Genomic DNA, 16,831 nt, shown 5'->3' on the forward strand with positions numbered 1-16,831 from the left:
GTGTGCACTCACTGTCTGTGTACACACAACACACACTCTATTTCCTTCTGATTACTGATTGATTATTGTAATTAGTTAGTTGTACTTACTGTTACTACTTACTCTTACTGTACTAGGAGTCTCTAGGACACTCAGTCACTGTTCATAGGCTACTAGCTCCTGCGTGTGTGCACTCACTCACTGTGTACACACAACACACACTCTATTTCCTTCTGATTACTGATTGATTATTGTAATTAGTTAGTTGTACTTACTGTTACTACTGACTCTTACTGTACTAGGAGTCTAGGACACTCAGTCACTGTTCATAGGCTACTAGCTCCTGCGTGTGTGCACTCACTCACTGTCTGTGTACTGTAGTGTACACACACACTCTATTTCCTTCTGATTACTGATTGATTATTGTAATTAGTTAGTTGTACTTACTGTTACTACTTACTTACTCTTACTGTACTAGGAGTCTCTAGGACACTCAGTCACTGTTCATAGGCTACTAGCTCCTGCGTGTGTGCACTCACTCACTGTGTACACACAACACACACTCTATTTCCTTCTGATTACTGATTGATTATTGTAATTAGTTAGTTGTACTTACTGTTACTACTTACTCTTACTGTACTAGGAGTCTAGGACACTCAGTCACTGTTCATAGGCTACTAGCTCCTGCGTGTGTGCACTCACTCACTGTCTGTGTACTGTAGTGTACACACACACTCTATTTCCTTCTGATTACTGATTGATTATTGTAATTAGTTAGTTGTACTTACTGTTACTACTTACTTACTCTTACTGTACTAGGAGTCTCTAGGACACTCAGTCACTGTTCATAGGCTACTAGCTCCTGCGTGTGTGCACTCACTCACTGTGTACACACAACACACACTCTATTTCCTTCTGATTACTGATTGATTATTGTAATTAGTTAGTTGTACTTACTGTTACTACTTACTTACTCTTACTGTACTAGGAGTCTCTAGGACACTCAGTCACTGTTCATAGGCTACTAGCTCCTGCGTGTGTGCACTCACTCACTGTCTGTGTACTGTAGTGTACACACACACTCTATTTCCTTCTGATTACTGATTGATTATTGTAATTAGTTAGTTGTACTTACTGTTACTACTTACTTACTCTTACTGTACTAGGAGTCTCTAGGACACTCAGTCACTGTTCATAGGCTACTAGCTCCTGCGTGTGTGCACTCACTCACTGTGTACACACAACACACACTCTATTTCCTTCTGATTACTGATTGATTATTGTAATTAGTTAGTTGTACTTACTGTTACTACTTACTCTTACTGTACTAGGAGTCTAGGACACTCAGTCACTGTTCATAGGCTACTAGCTCCTGCGTGTGTGCACTCACTCACTGTCTGTGTACTGTAGTGTACACACACACTCTATTTCCTTCTGATTACTGATTGATTATTGTAATTAGTTAGTTGTACTTACTGTTACTACTTACTTACTCTTACTGTACTAGGAGTCTCTAGGACACTCAGTCACTGTTCATAGGCTACTAGCTCCTGCGTGTGTGCACTCACTCACTGTGTACACACAACACACACTCTATTTCCTTCTGATTACTGATTGATTATTGTAATTAGTTAGTTGTACTTACTGTTACTACTGACTCTTACTGTACTAGGAGTCTAGGACACTCAGTCACTGTTCATAGGCTACTAGCTCCTGCGTGTGTGCACTCACTCACTGTCTGTGTACTGTAGTGTACACACACACTCTATTTCCTTCTGATTACTGATTGATTATTGTAATTAGTTAGTTGTACTTACTGTTACTACTTACTCTTACTGTACTAGGAGTCTCTAGGACACTCAGTCACTGTTCATAGGCTACTAGCTCCTGCGTGTGTGCACTCACTGTCTGTGTACACACAACACACACTCTATTTCCTTCTGATTACTGATTGATTATTGTAATTAGTTAGTTGTACTTACTGTTACTACTTACTCTTACTGTACTAGGAGTCTAGGACACTCAGTCACTGTTCATAGGCTACTAGCTCCTGCGTGTGTGCACTCACTGTCTGTGTACACACTACACACACTCTATTTCCTTCTGATTACTGATTGATTATTGTAATTAGTTAGTTGTACTTACTGTTACTACTTACTCTTACTGTACTAGGAGTCTAGGACACTCAGTCACTGTTCATAGGCTACTAGCTCCTGCGTGTGTGCACTCACTGTCTGTGTACACACTACACACACTCTATTTCCTTCTGATTACTGATTGATTATTGTAATTAGTTAGTTGTACTTACTGCTACTACTTACTCTTACTGTACTTGGAGTCTAGGACACTCAGTCACTGTTCATAGGCTACTAGCTCCTGCGTGTGTGCACTCACTGTCTGTGTACACACAACACACACTCTATTTCCTTCTGATTACTGATTGATTATTGTAATTAGTTAGTTCGTACTTACTGTTACTACTTACTCTTACTGTACTAGGAGTCTCTAGGACACTCAGTCACTGTTCATAGGCTACTAGCTCCTGCGTGTGTGCACTCACTGTCTGTGTACACACAACACACACTCTATTTCCTTCTGTTTACTGATTGATTATTGTAATTAGTTAGTTGTACTTACTGTTACTACTTACTCTTACTGTACTAGGAGTCTCTAGGACACTCAGTCACTGTTCATAGGCTACTAGCTCCTGCGTGTGTGCACTCACTGTCTGTGTACACACAACACACACTCTATTTCCTTCTGATTACTGATTGATTATTGTAATTAGTTAGTTGTACTTACTGTTACTACTTACTCTTACTGTACAAGGAGTCTAGGACACTCAGTCACTGTTCATAGGCTACTAGCTCCTGCGTGTGTGCACTCACTGTCTGTGTACACACTACACACACTCTATTTCCTTCTGATTACTGATTGATTATTGTAATTAGTTAGTTGTACTTACTGTTACTACTTACTCTTACTGTACTAGGAGTCTCTAGGACACTCAGTCACTGTTCATAGGCTACTAGCTCCTGCGTGTGTGCACTCACTGTCTGTGTACACACAACACACACTCTATTTCCTTCTGATTACTGATTGATTATTGTAATTAGTTAGTTGTACTTACTACTTACTCTTACTGTACTAGGAGTCTAGGACACTCAGTCACTGTTCATAGGCTACTAGCTCCTGCGTGTGTGCACTCACTGTCTGTGTACACACTACACACACTCTATTTCCTTCTGATTACTGATTGATTATTGTAACTGCTAGTTTTACTTCCTGACTGTTACTACTTACTTACTTACTGTACTAGGGACACTCACTCAGTCACCACCTCACCCACCAACCCACTCCATTAAAGTACCCCACTTTTCACCCGCCCTTTTAAAAAACTTTTGTCTATACGCCCAAAACATCGAAGATGTCTGGAAGTGGCAGCCAGCGCGGTTTGGGCAAGGGGAAGGGCAGCAAGGGAATCAGGAGGAGAGGGAGCAGCATTGTGGCAGGCCGCGGCCGCGCCACCATGCACAGTTCCGCAGCAGCAGCAGCAGCGTCAGTGGCTAACATTCCTCCCATAGCCACTGGCCGTGGACGCCTTGGGCGCCGCCCAGCAGGAGCATCTGCAACTCACGCTGCAGAGACACAGCAGCAGCAGCGTGTAGCACCTGCTCCGATTTTCCTCCAGCCGGGTCGGAAACGTCCCATTGAGGAAAAGGATGCAGACACTGTGGTACAACTCATGACGGAGGATGAGCAGCCCGCCATCAGCTCTGCATCCGAGGCCTCCACCCTCACCACCACCACCACCACCCCTGTTCGCAGCAGCCGCCCAGCAGGGCCTGGGGGGGAGGAGGAGGCCAGTTCACCGTCACAAGTTGGCGACCTGTCACTCAGCAGTATTTTTACCCCAGGCACCATCAGGGTATTGTCTGCTGTTGTTGGCGATTTTGAGGAGGAGATGCTGATGGGCACTTTGGGGGATGAGGGATTGGACAGCAAGACTGTGGCGACAGTCAAGCAGCCCATCCATGCATCAGGAGAGGAGTTTGGGGGGTCATCATCCCAGCAGGACATGTTTCAGGAGGGGGAGGATGATGATGACCCGGTGACAGACAGAGACTGGGTGCCACCACCTCCAGGGGATGTCGTCCTCAGCAGCTCTGAGGAGGAGGAGGAGGATGCGCTTGTGGGCCTTGCAAGGAGGCACATCATTGCAAGCATTGGCAGCAGTAGGCAGGTCCCACAGCCTGCTGGTGTCTCAGGCTCAGCAGCAGCAGCAGCAGCATCTGCCAGTACCACCACCAGCCGCACCCAAGCCCCCCCCCCCAACCACCACAGGGAGACAGGCGGCAGCAGCGCTTCCATGCCGTAGGGGGATGTTTCTGTCACCAATCTGGTGATTTTTCACCATGCCCACTGTGTACAGCAAGTACGCCACTTGCAACCACTGTCAGCGGAAGTTGAGCAGAGGTGCAGACCCCTTAAAGTTCAGCACCAGCTCGCTCATCAACCACCTTGCTGCGAAACATTTCCACCAGCATGAGGAGTTCCAGAGGCTGAAGGCATCTGGTGCTGGCAGTGGCACCACACCCATCACTGCACAGCCTTCAGCAGCAGCAGCAGCAACAGCAGCCACCCGCCCTCCTGCTCCTCCAGCAGCACCAGCAGGAGTGCGGAAACGCACTGCTCCTCCCCCCTCTGCAACTCCTGCCGCCGACACTGAGGCCTGTTCTGGCAGCCAGTCCTCAGTGGCCTCCTCCGCTGTGTCTGCTGATTCCCGTGCCAGCAAAAGGCCACGCCAGAGCCTTTTGAGCGAGTCCTTCCAGGGGGTGGTTAGGGCTCTGCCTCCCAGCAGCCGTCGCGTGCGGCAGCTGAACGGCTTGCTGGCACGGGCCATGTGCTCCCAACTCCTGCCGTACACGCTCGTGCAGGAGGGGAGCGACATTCGTGCGCTGCTTGCTTGCGCAGCCCCAGACTGGCAGCTCCCCAGCAGACACTTTTTTGCCCGCAAGGCCATTCCTGCACTGCACCGCTTTGTGATGGCCAATGTGGAGCGAGGGCTGGAGCACGCGGTTGGTGAAAGGGTCCACGTCACCATGGACTCCTGGAGCAGCCGCTTCGGGACAGGCCGCTACCTGTCCTTCACTGTCCACTGGGTCAGCTTGGTGGAAGGGGGTGAGGATGGGAGAGCAGCAGCGGGCACAGCAGCAGCAGCAACACAGTGGGTGGTGCCACCCCGCAGGGTCAGGGGAACTGCAGCAGGTTCCTCCGATCCTCTGCCATCCTCCGGCACACCTGGCCAAACCCCCCGCCTCAGCAGCAGCGTGAAGGCCCGCCACTGCCAAGCGCTGCTGCACTTGGTCAGCCTTGGCAAGACCAAGCTGACGGCAGCCCATGTGTTGGCCAAACTCCAGGAGCAGGAGAGGATTTGGCTTACCCCAGAGGCCTCAGAGTCGGAGAGGTGGTGGCCGACAATGGGGCCAATCTGGTTGCCGCAATTGACAGGGGAAACCTGACCCACATCCCCTGTCTTGCCCACGTGCTGAACCTGGTGGTGCAAAAGTTCTTGCGCACCTACCAGGGGATGGGCGAACTGCTGGAAACGGCAAGGAACGTTGTGCGTCACTTCCGGCGCTCGGCTGCAGCCTGTGCGAGCCTGGAAGACGTGCAAAAGGAGCTGGATCTGCCACGCCATCGGCTGATCCTTGACGTTCCGACTCGCTGGAACTCCACCCTGGCGATGTTGGAGCGTCTGGTTGAACAGAAGCACGCTGTCAACCAGTACCTTGCCCTGGCCACTGTTTCCGCCGCTCAGAGAAGGGACAAGACCAGCAACATCCCGTCCATCGTCCCCGATGATGACTGGAGGCACATGCAGCAGGTGTGCTTAGTGCTGGCTCCCTTTCTGCAGGCCACCAACATGGTGAGCAGGGACCATGCTATGGTCTGCGAGTGGGTGCCCCTGGTTTGTCTGCTGAACAGGGCCCTCGATGCTTTGCTGGAACAGGGAGCGGCAGCCTTGGACCAGCAGGAGCGGCAAGCAGCTGCACAGTCCACCTCTGAGGGGGAGGAGGACTTGGTGGAGGTCCCTGACCTTGCTGCTGATGAGGGGGAGCAGCACAGTGCAGCTGAGTTGGTGCGGGGGTGGAGAGAGGATGAGGCTGACGAGGCAGAGGAGGAGGATGAGGACAGCAGCACTGCCATCGATGTGCCAGCAGACGTGGCCCGCCTCTTCCCAATGGCAGCGCACATGGTGACGTGCCTGCGCAGGGACCCCAGGGTGATCCAGATGAAGCAGAGGGAGGACATCTGGATCAGCATGATGTTGGACCCACGCCTCAAGGGGAAGTTGAGCCAGTTCCTGCCGCCTGCAGGAGGAGACCCAGCACAACAAATAAGGAGCTTGCAGCAGGCCCTTGTTGAGCGCTTGGAGGAAGCCTTCCCCCAGCCTTCCACCCCCACTGTCCAGCAGCCAGCACAGAGGCAGCAGCAGGTGCCTGCATCCAGCAGCAGCAAGCGCCCCACAGACCTGCTGTCTCTCAGCCACGAGCTCTACAGGACTGTAGAGGCTCCGGCAGCAGTGACTAGAGAGGAGGTGCATGCAGCAGCATCCTCCTCCGGTCACAGCCAGCGCCTGACCCGCATGGTGGCTGACTACATGGGGTCCTACAGCGGGCTTGACAGCGATGCCCCTGTTGATCCCATGGAGTATTGGGTCAAGCGCCTGGAGATCTGGAGCGAGCTGGCGCAGTACGCCCTGGAAGTGCTGTCCTGCCCCCCTTCCAGCGTGCTGTCCGAGCGCTGCTTCAGTGCAGCTGGTGGCGTGGTCACCGAGAAACGCTCACGTCTGTCTCACAAGTCTGTGGACAGACTGACGTTTCTCAAGATGAACCAGGCGTGGGTGGAAGGCGAGTTCCTGGCCCCTGTTGTCGGCGAGAGGGGGACATGAACTGGCTAAGAACCATCGTTAATGTGCCTTACCACCCTTTACCACCTCCTGGCTCCTGCTCACTAAGCCAGCCTGGTTCACTTTGACTATTACGTCGCCTGCAGCCACACATTTTACACCTACAGTGGGCTGCTGTGTGCTGCTGCTGCTGTCTGTCTGTGTTTCCCAACGCCAGGGTACACAGATTTACCTTCTGCTGCCACTCTGCCACCAGCTATTACGTCAAAAAATAGCTATATATCTGTGTAATTTGTTTTACAAACAAAACCAAAAAACCATTAAAAAAAAAAAGGTTTAATTTTTCTGAGGTGCCCGGGTTGAAAACTGTGTTGTCCCAGTTGTGTATTGGACACAATGTGGGCTGCACGACCGCTGTCTGGGACCTCCTGTTGTGTTTATTTACGCCCTGGTATCACCGCTAGGTACCAGGGCTATTATGTCACGCTGCCTACCTGCTGCCAAACTCACACTACTCCTCCATTCCTCCTGCTGCTGCTGTCTGTCTGTGTTTCCCACTGCCAGGGTACACAGAATTACCTTCTGCTGCCACACTGCCACCAGCTATTACGTCAAACAATAGCTGCTTACATTACTCCTCCATTCCTCCTGCTGCTGCTGCTGTCTGTCTGTGTTTCCCAACGCCAGGGTACACAGATTTACCTTCTGCTGCCACTCTGCCACCAGCTATTACGTCAAAAAATAGCTATATATCTGTGTAATTTGTTTTACAAACAAAACCAAAAAACCATTAAAAAAAAAAAGGTTTAATTTTTCTGAGGTGCCCGGGTTGAAAACTGTGTTGTCCCAGTTGTGTATTGGACACAATGTCTGCTGCACGACCGCTGTCTGGGACCTCCTGTTGTGTTTATTTACGCCCTGGTATCACCGCTAGGTACCAGGGCTATTATGTCACGCTGCCTACCTGCTGCCACACTCACACTACTCCTCCATTCCTCCTGCTGCTGCTGTCTGTCTGTGTTTCCCACTGCCAGGGTACACAGAATTACCTTCTGCTGCCACACTGCCACCAGCTATTACGTCAAACAATAGCTGCTCACATTACTCCTCCATTCCTCCTGCTGCTGCTGCTGTCTGTCTGTGTTTCCCAACGCCAGGGTACACAGATTTACCTTCTGCTGCCACTCTGCCACCAGCTATTACGTCAAAAAATAGCTATATATCTGTGTAATTTGTTTTACAAACAAAACCAAAAAACCATTAAAAAAAAAAGGTTTAATTTTTCTGAGGTGCCCGGGTTGAAAACTGTGTTGTCCCAGTTGTGTATTGGACACAATGTGGGCTGCACGACCGCTGTCTGGGACCTCCTGTTGTGTTTATTTACGCCCTGGTATCACCGCTAGGTACCAGGGCTATTATGTCACGCTGCCTACCTGCTGCCACACTCACACTACTCCTCCATTCCTCCTGCTGCTGCTGTCTGTCTGTGTTTCCCACTGCCAGGGTACACAGAATTACCTTCTGCTGCCACACTGCCACCAGCTATTACGTCAAACAATAGCTGCTCACATTACTCCTCCATTCCTCCTGCTGCTGCTGCTGTCTGTCTGTGTTTCCCAATGCCAGGGTACACAGATTTACCTTCTGCTGCCACTCTGCCACCAGCTATTACGTCAAAAAATAGCTATATATCTGTGTAATTTGTTTTACAAACAAAACCAAAAAACCATTAAAAAAAAAAAGGTTTAATTTTTCTGAGGTGCCCGGGTTGAAAACTGTGTTGTCCCAGTTGTGTATTGGACACAATGTGGGCTGCACGACCGCTGTCTGGGACCTCCTGTTGTGTTTATTTACAGCCCTGGTATCACCGCTAGGTACCAGGGCTATTATGTCACGCTGCCTACCTGCTGCCACACTCACACTACTCCTCCATTCCTCCTGCTGCTGCTGCTGTCTGTCTGTGTTTCCCACTGCCAGGGTACACAGAATTACCTTCTGCTGCCACACTGCCACCAGCTATTACGTCAAACAATAGCTGCTCACATTACTCCTCCATTCCTCCTGCTGCTGCTGCTGTCTGTCTGTGTTTCCCAATGCCAGGGTACACAGATTTACCTTCTGCTGCCACTCTGCCACCAGCTATTACGTCAAAAAATAGCTATATATCTGTGTAATTTGTTTTACAAACAAAACCAAAAAACCATTAAAAAAAAAAAGGTTTAATTTTTCTGAGGTGCCCGGGTTGAAAACTGTGTTGTCCCAGTTGTGTATTGGACACAATGTGGGCTGCACGACCGCTGTCTGGGACCTCCTGTTGTGTTTATTTACAGCCCTGGTATCACCGCTAGGTACCAGGGCTATTATGTCACGCTGCCTACCTGCTGCCACACTCACACTACTCCTCCATTCCTCCTGCTGCTGCTGCTGTCTGTCTGTGTTTCCCACTGCCAGGGTACACAGAATTACCTTCTGCTGCCACACTGCCACCAGCTATTACGTCAAACAATAGCTGCTCACATAATTACTCCTCCATTCCTCCTCCTGCTGCTGCTGTCTGTCTGTGTTTCCCACTGCCAGGGTACACAGATTTACCTTCTGCTGCCACTCTGCCACCAGCTATTACGTCAAAAAATAGCTATATCTGTGTAATTGGTTGTAAAACCAAAACTACAAAACCATTACAAAAAAAGGTTTAATTTTTCTGAGGTGCCCGGGTTGAAAACTGTGTTGTCCCAGTTGTGTATTGGACACAATGTGGGCTGCACGACCGCTGTCTGGGACCTCCTGTTGTGTTTATTTACGGCCTGGTATCACCGCTAGGTACCAGGGCTATTATGTCACGCTGCCTACCTGCTGCCACACTCACACTACTCCTTCATTCCTCCTCCTGCTGCTGTCTGTCTGTGTTTCCCACTGCCAGGGTACACAGAATTACCTTCTGCTGCCACACTGCCACCAGCTATTACGTCAAACAATAGCTGCTCACATTACTCCTCCATTCCTCCTGCTGCTGCTGCTGTCTGTCTGTGTTTCCCACTGCCAGGGTACACAGATTTACCTTCTGCTGCCACTCTGCCACCAGCTATTACGTCAAACAATAGCTATATCTGTGTAATTGGTTGTAAAACCAAAACTACAAAACCATTACAAAAAAAGGTTTAATTTTTCTGAGGTGCCCGGGTTGAAAACTGTGTTGTCCCAGTTGTGTATTGGACACAATGTGGGCTGCACGACCGCTGTCTGGGACCTCCTGTTGTGTTTATTTACAGCCCTGGTATCACCGCTAGGTACCAGGGCTATTATGTCACGCTGCCTGCCTCATTGACTGCATGCTGCCACACACTCATCCTCCTCCTCCTGCTGCTGAATTTACCTCCTGCTGTCTGTGTGTTTCCACTGCCAGGGAGCACATACAATGGCGCTTCCAACATGCGTGCGCCACCAGCTATTTGTTACGCTCAAAAATAGCTGCATTTCTTTAAAAAAAAAAAAATGAAAAGAGAAATAAGTGAAGAAGAAGACGATATAGAAGAAGATGAAGAAGAAGAAGATGAAGAAGAAGAAGAAGAAGAAGAAGAAGAAGAAGAAGAAGAAGAAGAAGAAGATGAAGAAGATGAAGAAGATGAAGAAGAAGATGAAGAAGATGAAGAAGATGAAGAAGAAGAAGATGAAGAAGATGAAGAAGAAGAAGATGAAGAAGAAGAAGATGAAGAAGAAGATGAAGAAGATGAAGAAGATGAAGAAGAAGAAGATGAAGAAGATGATGAAGAAGAAAAAGAAGAAGAAGAAGAAGAAGAAGAAGAAGAAGAAGAAGAAGAAGAAGAAGAAGAAGAAGAAGAAGAAGAAGAAGAAGAAGAAGAAGAAGAAGAAGAAGAAGAAGAAGAAGAAGAAGAAGATGAAGAAGAAGAAGATGAAGAAGAAGATGAAGAAGAAGAAGATGAAGAAGAAGAAAAGAAGAAGAAGATGAAGAAGAAGAAGAAGAAGAAGAAGACAATATAGAAGAAGAAGAAGAAGATATAGAAGAAGATATAGAAGAAGAAGATATAGAAGAAGAAGATATAGAAGAAGAAGAAGAAGATATAGAAGATAAAGAAGAAGAAGAAGAAGAAGAAGAAGAAGTATATACAGTACTGAACAAAATTCTGGACACAACTTCTCTTTCCACCTTTTTTTTTTTAAAGGAACATCCCCACATAATCACTTGCTGTTGTTACTTGGAAAAAAATATGTTTCTTGCATCATTCACCCTCAAAACAAGTGTTGGGAAGCTATTTAAGGCCAATTCGAATAGTCAGCTCGAATACCAACTCGAATAGTGAGCTCGAAGTCCGAGGTCGAATCGAATAGTAAAATTTATTCGACTCGAATATTCGACTGACCTCGAATAATTTACTATTCGAATTCGACCAAACTCGAATTTTAAAAAGGGGTATTTGAGCACCACTAGTTGGAGGTAATGGTTCTTGCATTTCATGTGTTGGAAGTAACGGTTATTGCATTGCCGCCTCACTGTTACACATTACATTACAGTTAGCCCCGCCCACATGATGTCATGACCACACTTATTTTTTACCGCACTACCATTATTTAAAACAAAATCTGCTCGAACATGATGCCCCCTTCACATTTTTTACTGCCCCCTCTTATGTGTCTTTTTAGAACCGGCCCTGCAACCAACACTTATCTGACTACCTGTGGTTAACAATCACTGTGGACACTCTGAGGAGCGAGGAACCTCTGAACTTCTGTGTATGTAGGTGTGACCTGTGGCCAGACCTGTCGCAATATGCCATGGAGCTGTTGGCTTGCCTCACCTCCAGTGTCCTGTCAGAAAGGACATTCAGTGCAGCTGAAGGGATTAGGATAAGTGAAGTTGCCTAGCACACAGCAGTATTGATTACTTGACATTTATTAAAATGAATGACCCATATATACCAGAGGGTTACAGAACTGACATGTACTAATTCGGTCCTTATTTAATTTGTTTTTTATCATTATGCGCATGTCAGTTACTCCAGGCCTCATGTCCACCATGGCCACAAGCACAGCTTTACTGTTCAATCCGCCACCACCCAGTGTGTCACTTGGTCCTACGTCGATTGACTTTACTTCCACTCACCTACACAAAAAAATTGTTGCTATTATTAGCATTATTACACTGGTGCATGCCAGGTTCTCCAGGCCTTATGTCCACGCCGGCCATAATGCACAGCTTGCCAGCTATTTTTGGGGCCTTTGTATCTTACATAGGCTGAAAGTAAAATATTTACAGTATATATTTAAACAAGAATCTTCACACACTCACCACAGTCCTGTTCATCAGATCTGTCCCCGCAGTCATCAGAGCCATCACACTTCTTCCTTAGAGGAATGCACCTTTGATTTGCACAGTTGAATTCTTTCTCTGGATCACATTCTGTTTTCTCTGCAAATTCAAATCATACAGGTTTAGGAACTCTCAGAAATCAAATGCTGGCCTCAGCAGAGGTGGTGACTTTAACCAGAACACTTTCCAACCATTATTTCTTTGAAGAACAGGAACCACCCAAAGTGCAGAACAAGTATGTTTGTTGAGTTGGTATACACTGTGTAGCATATGACATCATCATATGTGTGACATTATTTAGCTGCTAACTCCCTGTTTGATCAGTTCAAGTCTGGCTTTCACTCTAACCACTCCACAGAAACAGCTATTACTAATGTGGCCAATGATCCTTATTGCTAAATCCAAAGGCCATTATTTCATACTCATCCTTCTTAATATATAATCAGCATTTAATACTGTTGACCACACCTTCCTCCTACAGATCATGTTTAGGTGCAAAGGGCCTCACTCTCTCCTGGATATCTTCCTATCTCTCTGGGAGGTCTTTCACAGTCTCTTACTCAGATCAGATCTCATCTCCCCATCCTTTATCTGTGGGGGTACTTCAAGGCTCTGTCCTTGGCCCCCTCCTCTTCTCCATCAACATGCACTGTTTTGGCAACTTAATCAACTGATTTGGGTTTGAATACCAATTATACTCGGTCAATACACAACTGTACCTCTTGGCCCCAGATCTTAACTCCCTCCTCACATGTGTTTCTGACCAGAGGTGATTTTAAGATGTAATGGGGATCTTGTAGCAGATTTGGGGCCACCTTGTGGTCTTTTTGGTAAGCTAAAGTGCAAAGAGGTCAGAGAAGGTGAGCCACTTGACACCTACTAGGCCTCAAACACCTGCCTAGGTTGCCTGGTGGATGATCCCACTCTGTTTCTGTCTGCTTGTCTGCTATATCCTCTTTCACGATCTACCGCTTCTTAAAACAGAACAAATCATTTTTCCACTGTCTCTGTCCATTTCTCTGCCTATTTATTTAGCTTGGAAAAAAAAAAAAGATTTGTAAGAGGTGATCTGATTAGCATGTGTAAATACATCAGATAGCAATACAGATTCTTGGCAGGTATGCTTTTAGTCCTTAGGCGAGTACAAGGACAAGGAGGCATGATCTGAATATGGAAGAAAAAAAATGTTTCCCCTTCTATTTAGAAAACAAAAGTTTGCTTTCTTAAAACAGAAAGAATTTGCGATAATTCAGGTTGGAGTGAGCTTGAGATGTCTCCCAGTGCATCACTGCTGAATATATATGCAAATTAACCATTCTACCCTTAGAAGCTAAACACACCTCCAGCACCGCTGGAATGCAATGATGTGTCAGCTTGTAAATTTGTACAGAGCCATAATAATCTAACATGTATACCGACTGTTTTGGATTGGTTGATCCTCATTCAGTGCATGGCATGGATTAATTTGGCTCTATGCAGTAGGGCTTGTAACACCGAGAGGTACAGACTAACCAGCGAGCTCATGGTGACCCAGAACTCATTGGAAAGGGTTTTTTTTACAGTCAAATGTAGAATAATTTACCACAAGTAGTTATGCCAAATTCTGTATCTGCACTTAGAGCAGGCTTGGATGCATTGTTTGTATTGAAGGACATTCACGGCTATAATTACTTGGCAATTACTGACAGAGTTGAACCAGATATTTTATTCAGGTTGACACATGATTGCATTCCAGTGGTTCTGGAGGTGTGTTTAGCTTCCAGGAACAACAATGGTTGATTTGCATAGTCAGCAGGGATGCATTGTGGGATACATCAGAGTGCACTCCAACCTGAATAATCACAAATATCTTCTGTTAGAAGGCAAATTTCTGTTTTCCATAGCATAGGCTTTTTGGTCCTTTTTAGCCCCATACAGACTCTTAGGAGTTGTGGTTCACCATGAGCTTGCTGGGCAATCTGTAACCCCAAATGTTTAAAAATAACAAAACAAAACACTGCTATGTGCCCTGTAATTCACATTTTAAGGGTTCTTTTGTAAGATCCTTAAGCCCCATCTACACTATGGGACATTGCAGCGATCCGGCGGCTCGATTAGCCGCCGGATCGCCTCTTCCGCGTGCCCGCCGCGTCCCCGCTCGCCGCGCGTGTGCCACATTCGATTCCCCGCTCGTGCCCGCTCGTCCCCGCCGGCGCCGCTTATCTTCCGCTCGATTCCCTGCCATTGTCCCCTCGCGGGGAGCGAGCAGGGAATTGGCGGTGCGGAGATCCGTCCTGTCGGATCTTATCAATCGAGCCGCATCAGCGGCTCGATTGATAAGGAGCATCGCGGCCGCATCTACTCGTGTAGATGCGGCTTTAGAGGGTCTTGCAAGGTATTGTCCTTATTTTAGCCAAGCGGACTATTGTTTCAGTCAAAGATTGTATGCAGAGTTCTCTCTCAATACAGATTGTAGGAGGCCATATTGTTGAACATTACAGGGAACATTAACCACTTCCCGACCGCCTAACGCACAGGGGCGGCCGGGAAGTGGAGCCCTGAAGGACCGGCTCACCCACAGAGGCGGCGGTCCTTCTAAGGGCATGGGCGGAGCGATCGCGTCATCCGTGACGCGATCCTCCGCCCGGGATCGTTACTCGGGCATTTTTTCTCCGCTCGCCGGCCACTTAGCAGAGCCGGCGAGCGGAGGAATCCGCACAATAGCCCAATCAGAGAGTATAAGGCACTTTGTTAGGTAAACAAAGTGCCTTATACGTGCTTCCTCCTCGCCTCGTGGTCTCATTGTTCCAGAGACCACCAGCGAGGAGGAAGCACTTTGTAAGTGACACTGCACATTGCTTTTTTTTGCCCACAGCCCCCCTGATCTCCCACCCCAGGCCTCATACCCCCCCTGATCACCCCAGCAGACCCCTGCCCAGCACCCTAGCACCCCTATAAAACCCCCACCCCCCCCCACCCCCACCTGCCACTAACTAGCGACGCTGCCCTTTAGTTTAGGTCCCTAACTGCCTCCTAGTCAGCCCTGATCCCCCCCCCCTACCTTTAGATCACCCCCACACCCGACCCCAGACTACCGCCCTGTATACTGTATACATCTGTATACAGCTACCTTACCCCCTGATCCCCCTCTGATCCCCCTCTGATCACCTGTCTATCACCTGTCCATCACCCCTCAGCACCCCCACCCATCAGAGCAGACCCTAACTGCCCCGCGGGGGTAACCGATCACCTGCCCAGGCCCTCGATTGCCCTCATACCCCCCTTCTGATTACATCCCCTGCTCTTTGTTTACATCTGTCCTCCCCAGCAATCACTAACTGATCTTTGATCAGTAACCCCCTGTGTCTGCCTCTCATCAGATCAGGACTCAGTCTGCCCCGTGCAGGCTCCTGATCAACCCCCCACCCCCTCAAATCGCCCTCAGACCCCCCCCTAATCACCGTCCAAGTGCATTGTATTTGACTGTGCTGCACTTGTATTCGATTGTGCTGCGCTTGTATTCGATTGTGCTGCAATTGTATTTGATTGTCCCGTGATCGGCTTCGATTGCCCCGTGATTGTTTGATTGCCTGAGACCCCACTTCCCACCACACCCAACCCCCCCCCCCCCCCTCTCCCCCCACCACACCCAACCCCCCCCCCCCACCACACCCCAACCCCCCCCCCCCCCCACCACCTTCCGAGTGCATCAGATTTGCTTGTGCTGTGATTGGAGTCGATTGTGCTGTAATTGTATTTGATTGTCCCGTGATTGACTTCGATTGCCCCGTGATTGTTTGATTGCCTGAGACCCCACTTCCCGCCACACCCAATCCCACCCTCCCCCCATCACCTTCCGAGTGCATCAGATTTGATTGTGCTGTGATTGGATTCGATTGTGCTGTAATTGTATTTGATTGTCCCGTGATCGGCTTCGATTGCCCCGTGATTGTTTGATTGCCTGAGACCCCACTTCCCACCACACCCAACCCCCCCCCTCCCCCCCCCCCACCCCCCCCCCCCCACCCACCCACCTTCCGAGTGCATCAGATTTGCTTGTGCTGTGATTGGAGTCGATTGCGCTGTAATTGTATTTGATTGTCCCGTGATTGTTTGATTGCCTCTGAGACCCCACTTCCCACCAACCCCAATACCTCTCAAATACTCCCTTTTTGCTAGGTAGGTGCTCTTTTTTTCTGGGTAGTCTCGGAGGAAAACCCCATAAATTTAGTAATCCACAATGGCAAGAAGGGGGCTTTCCGATGACGAGGTATACAGGTACATGGACCAGTCGGATGAGTTCTTTTGGGAAGAATCATCCGTCGAATCTTCCGGGTCCGAATTTGAACCTGTAGAAAGCAGTGGTTCCTTGACCGAAAGTGATGACGAGGCTATGGTCCCGGCTAGAGCCAGGCGTACCAGACCCAAGTCGTTAGACCGCAGGTGGCGCAGGATCCGCCTCAAGGGCAGCAGGGTGGTGCTAGCGCTGATGATAGTTTTCTTGGTGAGGCAGGCACCAGCAGCGCAGCATCTCCTGGACTTAGTGCCAGTGCTTCCGTAGACCCTGGCGAAGTGGTGAGCGTCAGCATGGAAGTTGAAACTGGTACGGTGGCAAGTGCAGTAGTACCCCCATC

The 16,831-nt window shown here is 48.5% G+C and overlaps 1 protein-coding gene across 3 annotated transcripts in view; it reads right to left on the reverse strand.

The window, feature by feature from the left end:
• LOC137524316 (coagulation factor XIII B chain-like) overlaps positions 1 to 16,831 on the reverse strand; it is a 177,797-nt gene that overhangs the window by 41,971 nt on the left and 118,995 nt on the right. For all 3 annotated transcript variants that reach the window (XM_068244039.1, XM_068244040.1, XM_068244038.1), the window contains one exon: positions 12,198 to 12,317. In XM_068244039.1, coding sequence (XP_068100140.1) covers positions 12,198 to 12,317 — 120 coding nt within the window. The remainder of the gene's footprint in view (positions 1 to 12,197; positions 12,318 to 16,831) is intronic.

The sequence above is a fragment of the Hyperolius riggenbachi genome, chromosome 7 (genome assembly GCF_040937935.1).
Source record: "Hyperolius riggenbachi isolate aHypRig1 chromosome 7, aHypRig1.pri, whole genome shotgun sequence".
Classification (NCBI taxonomy): domain Eukaryota; kingdom Metazoa; phylum Chordata; class Amphibia; order Anura; family Hyperoliidae; genus Hyperolius; species Hyperolius riggenbachi.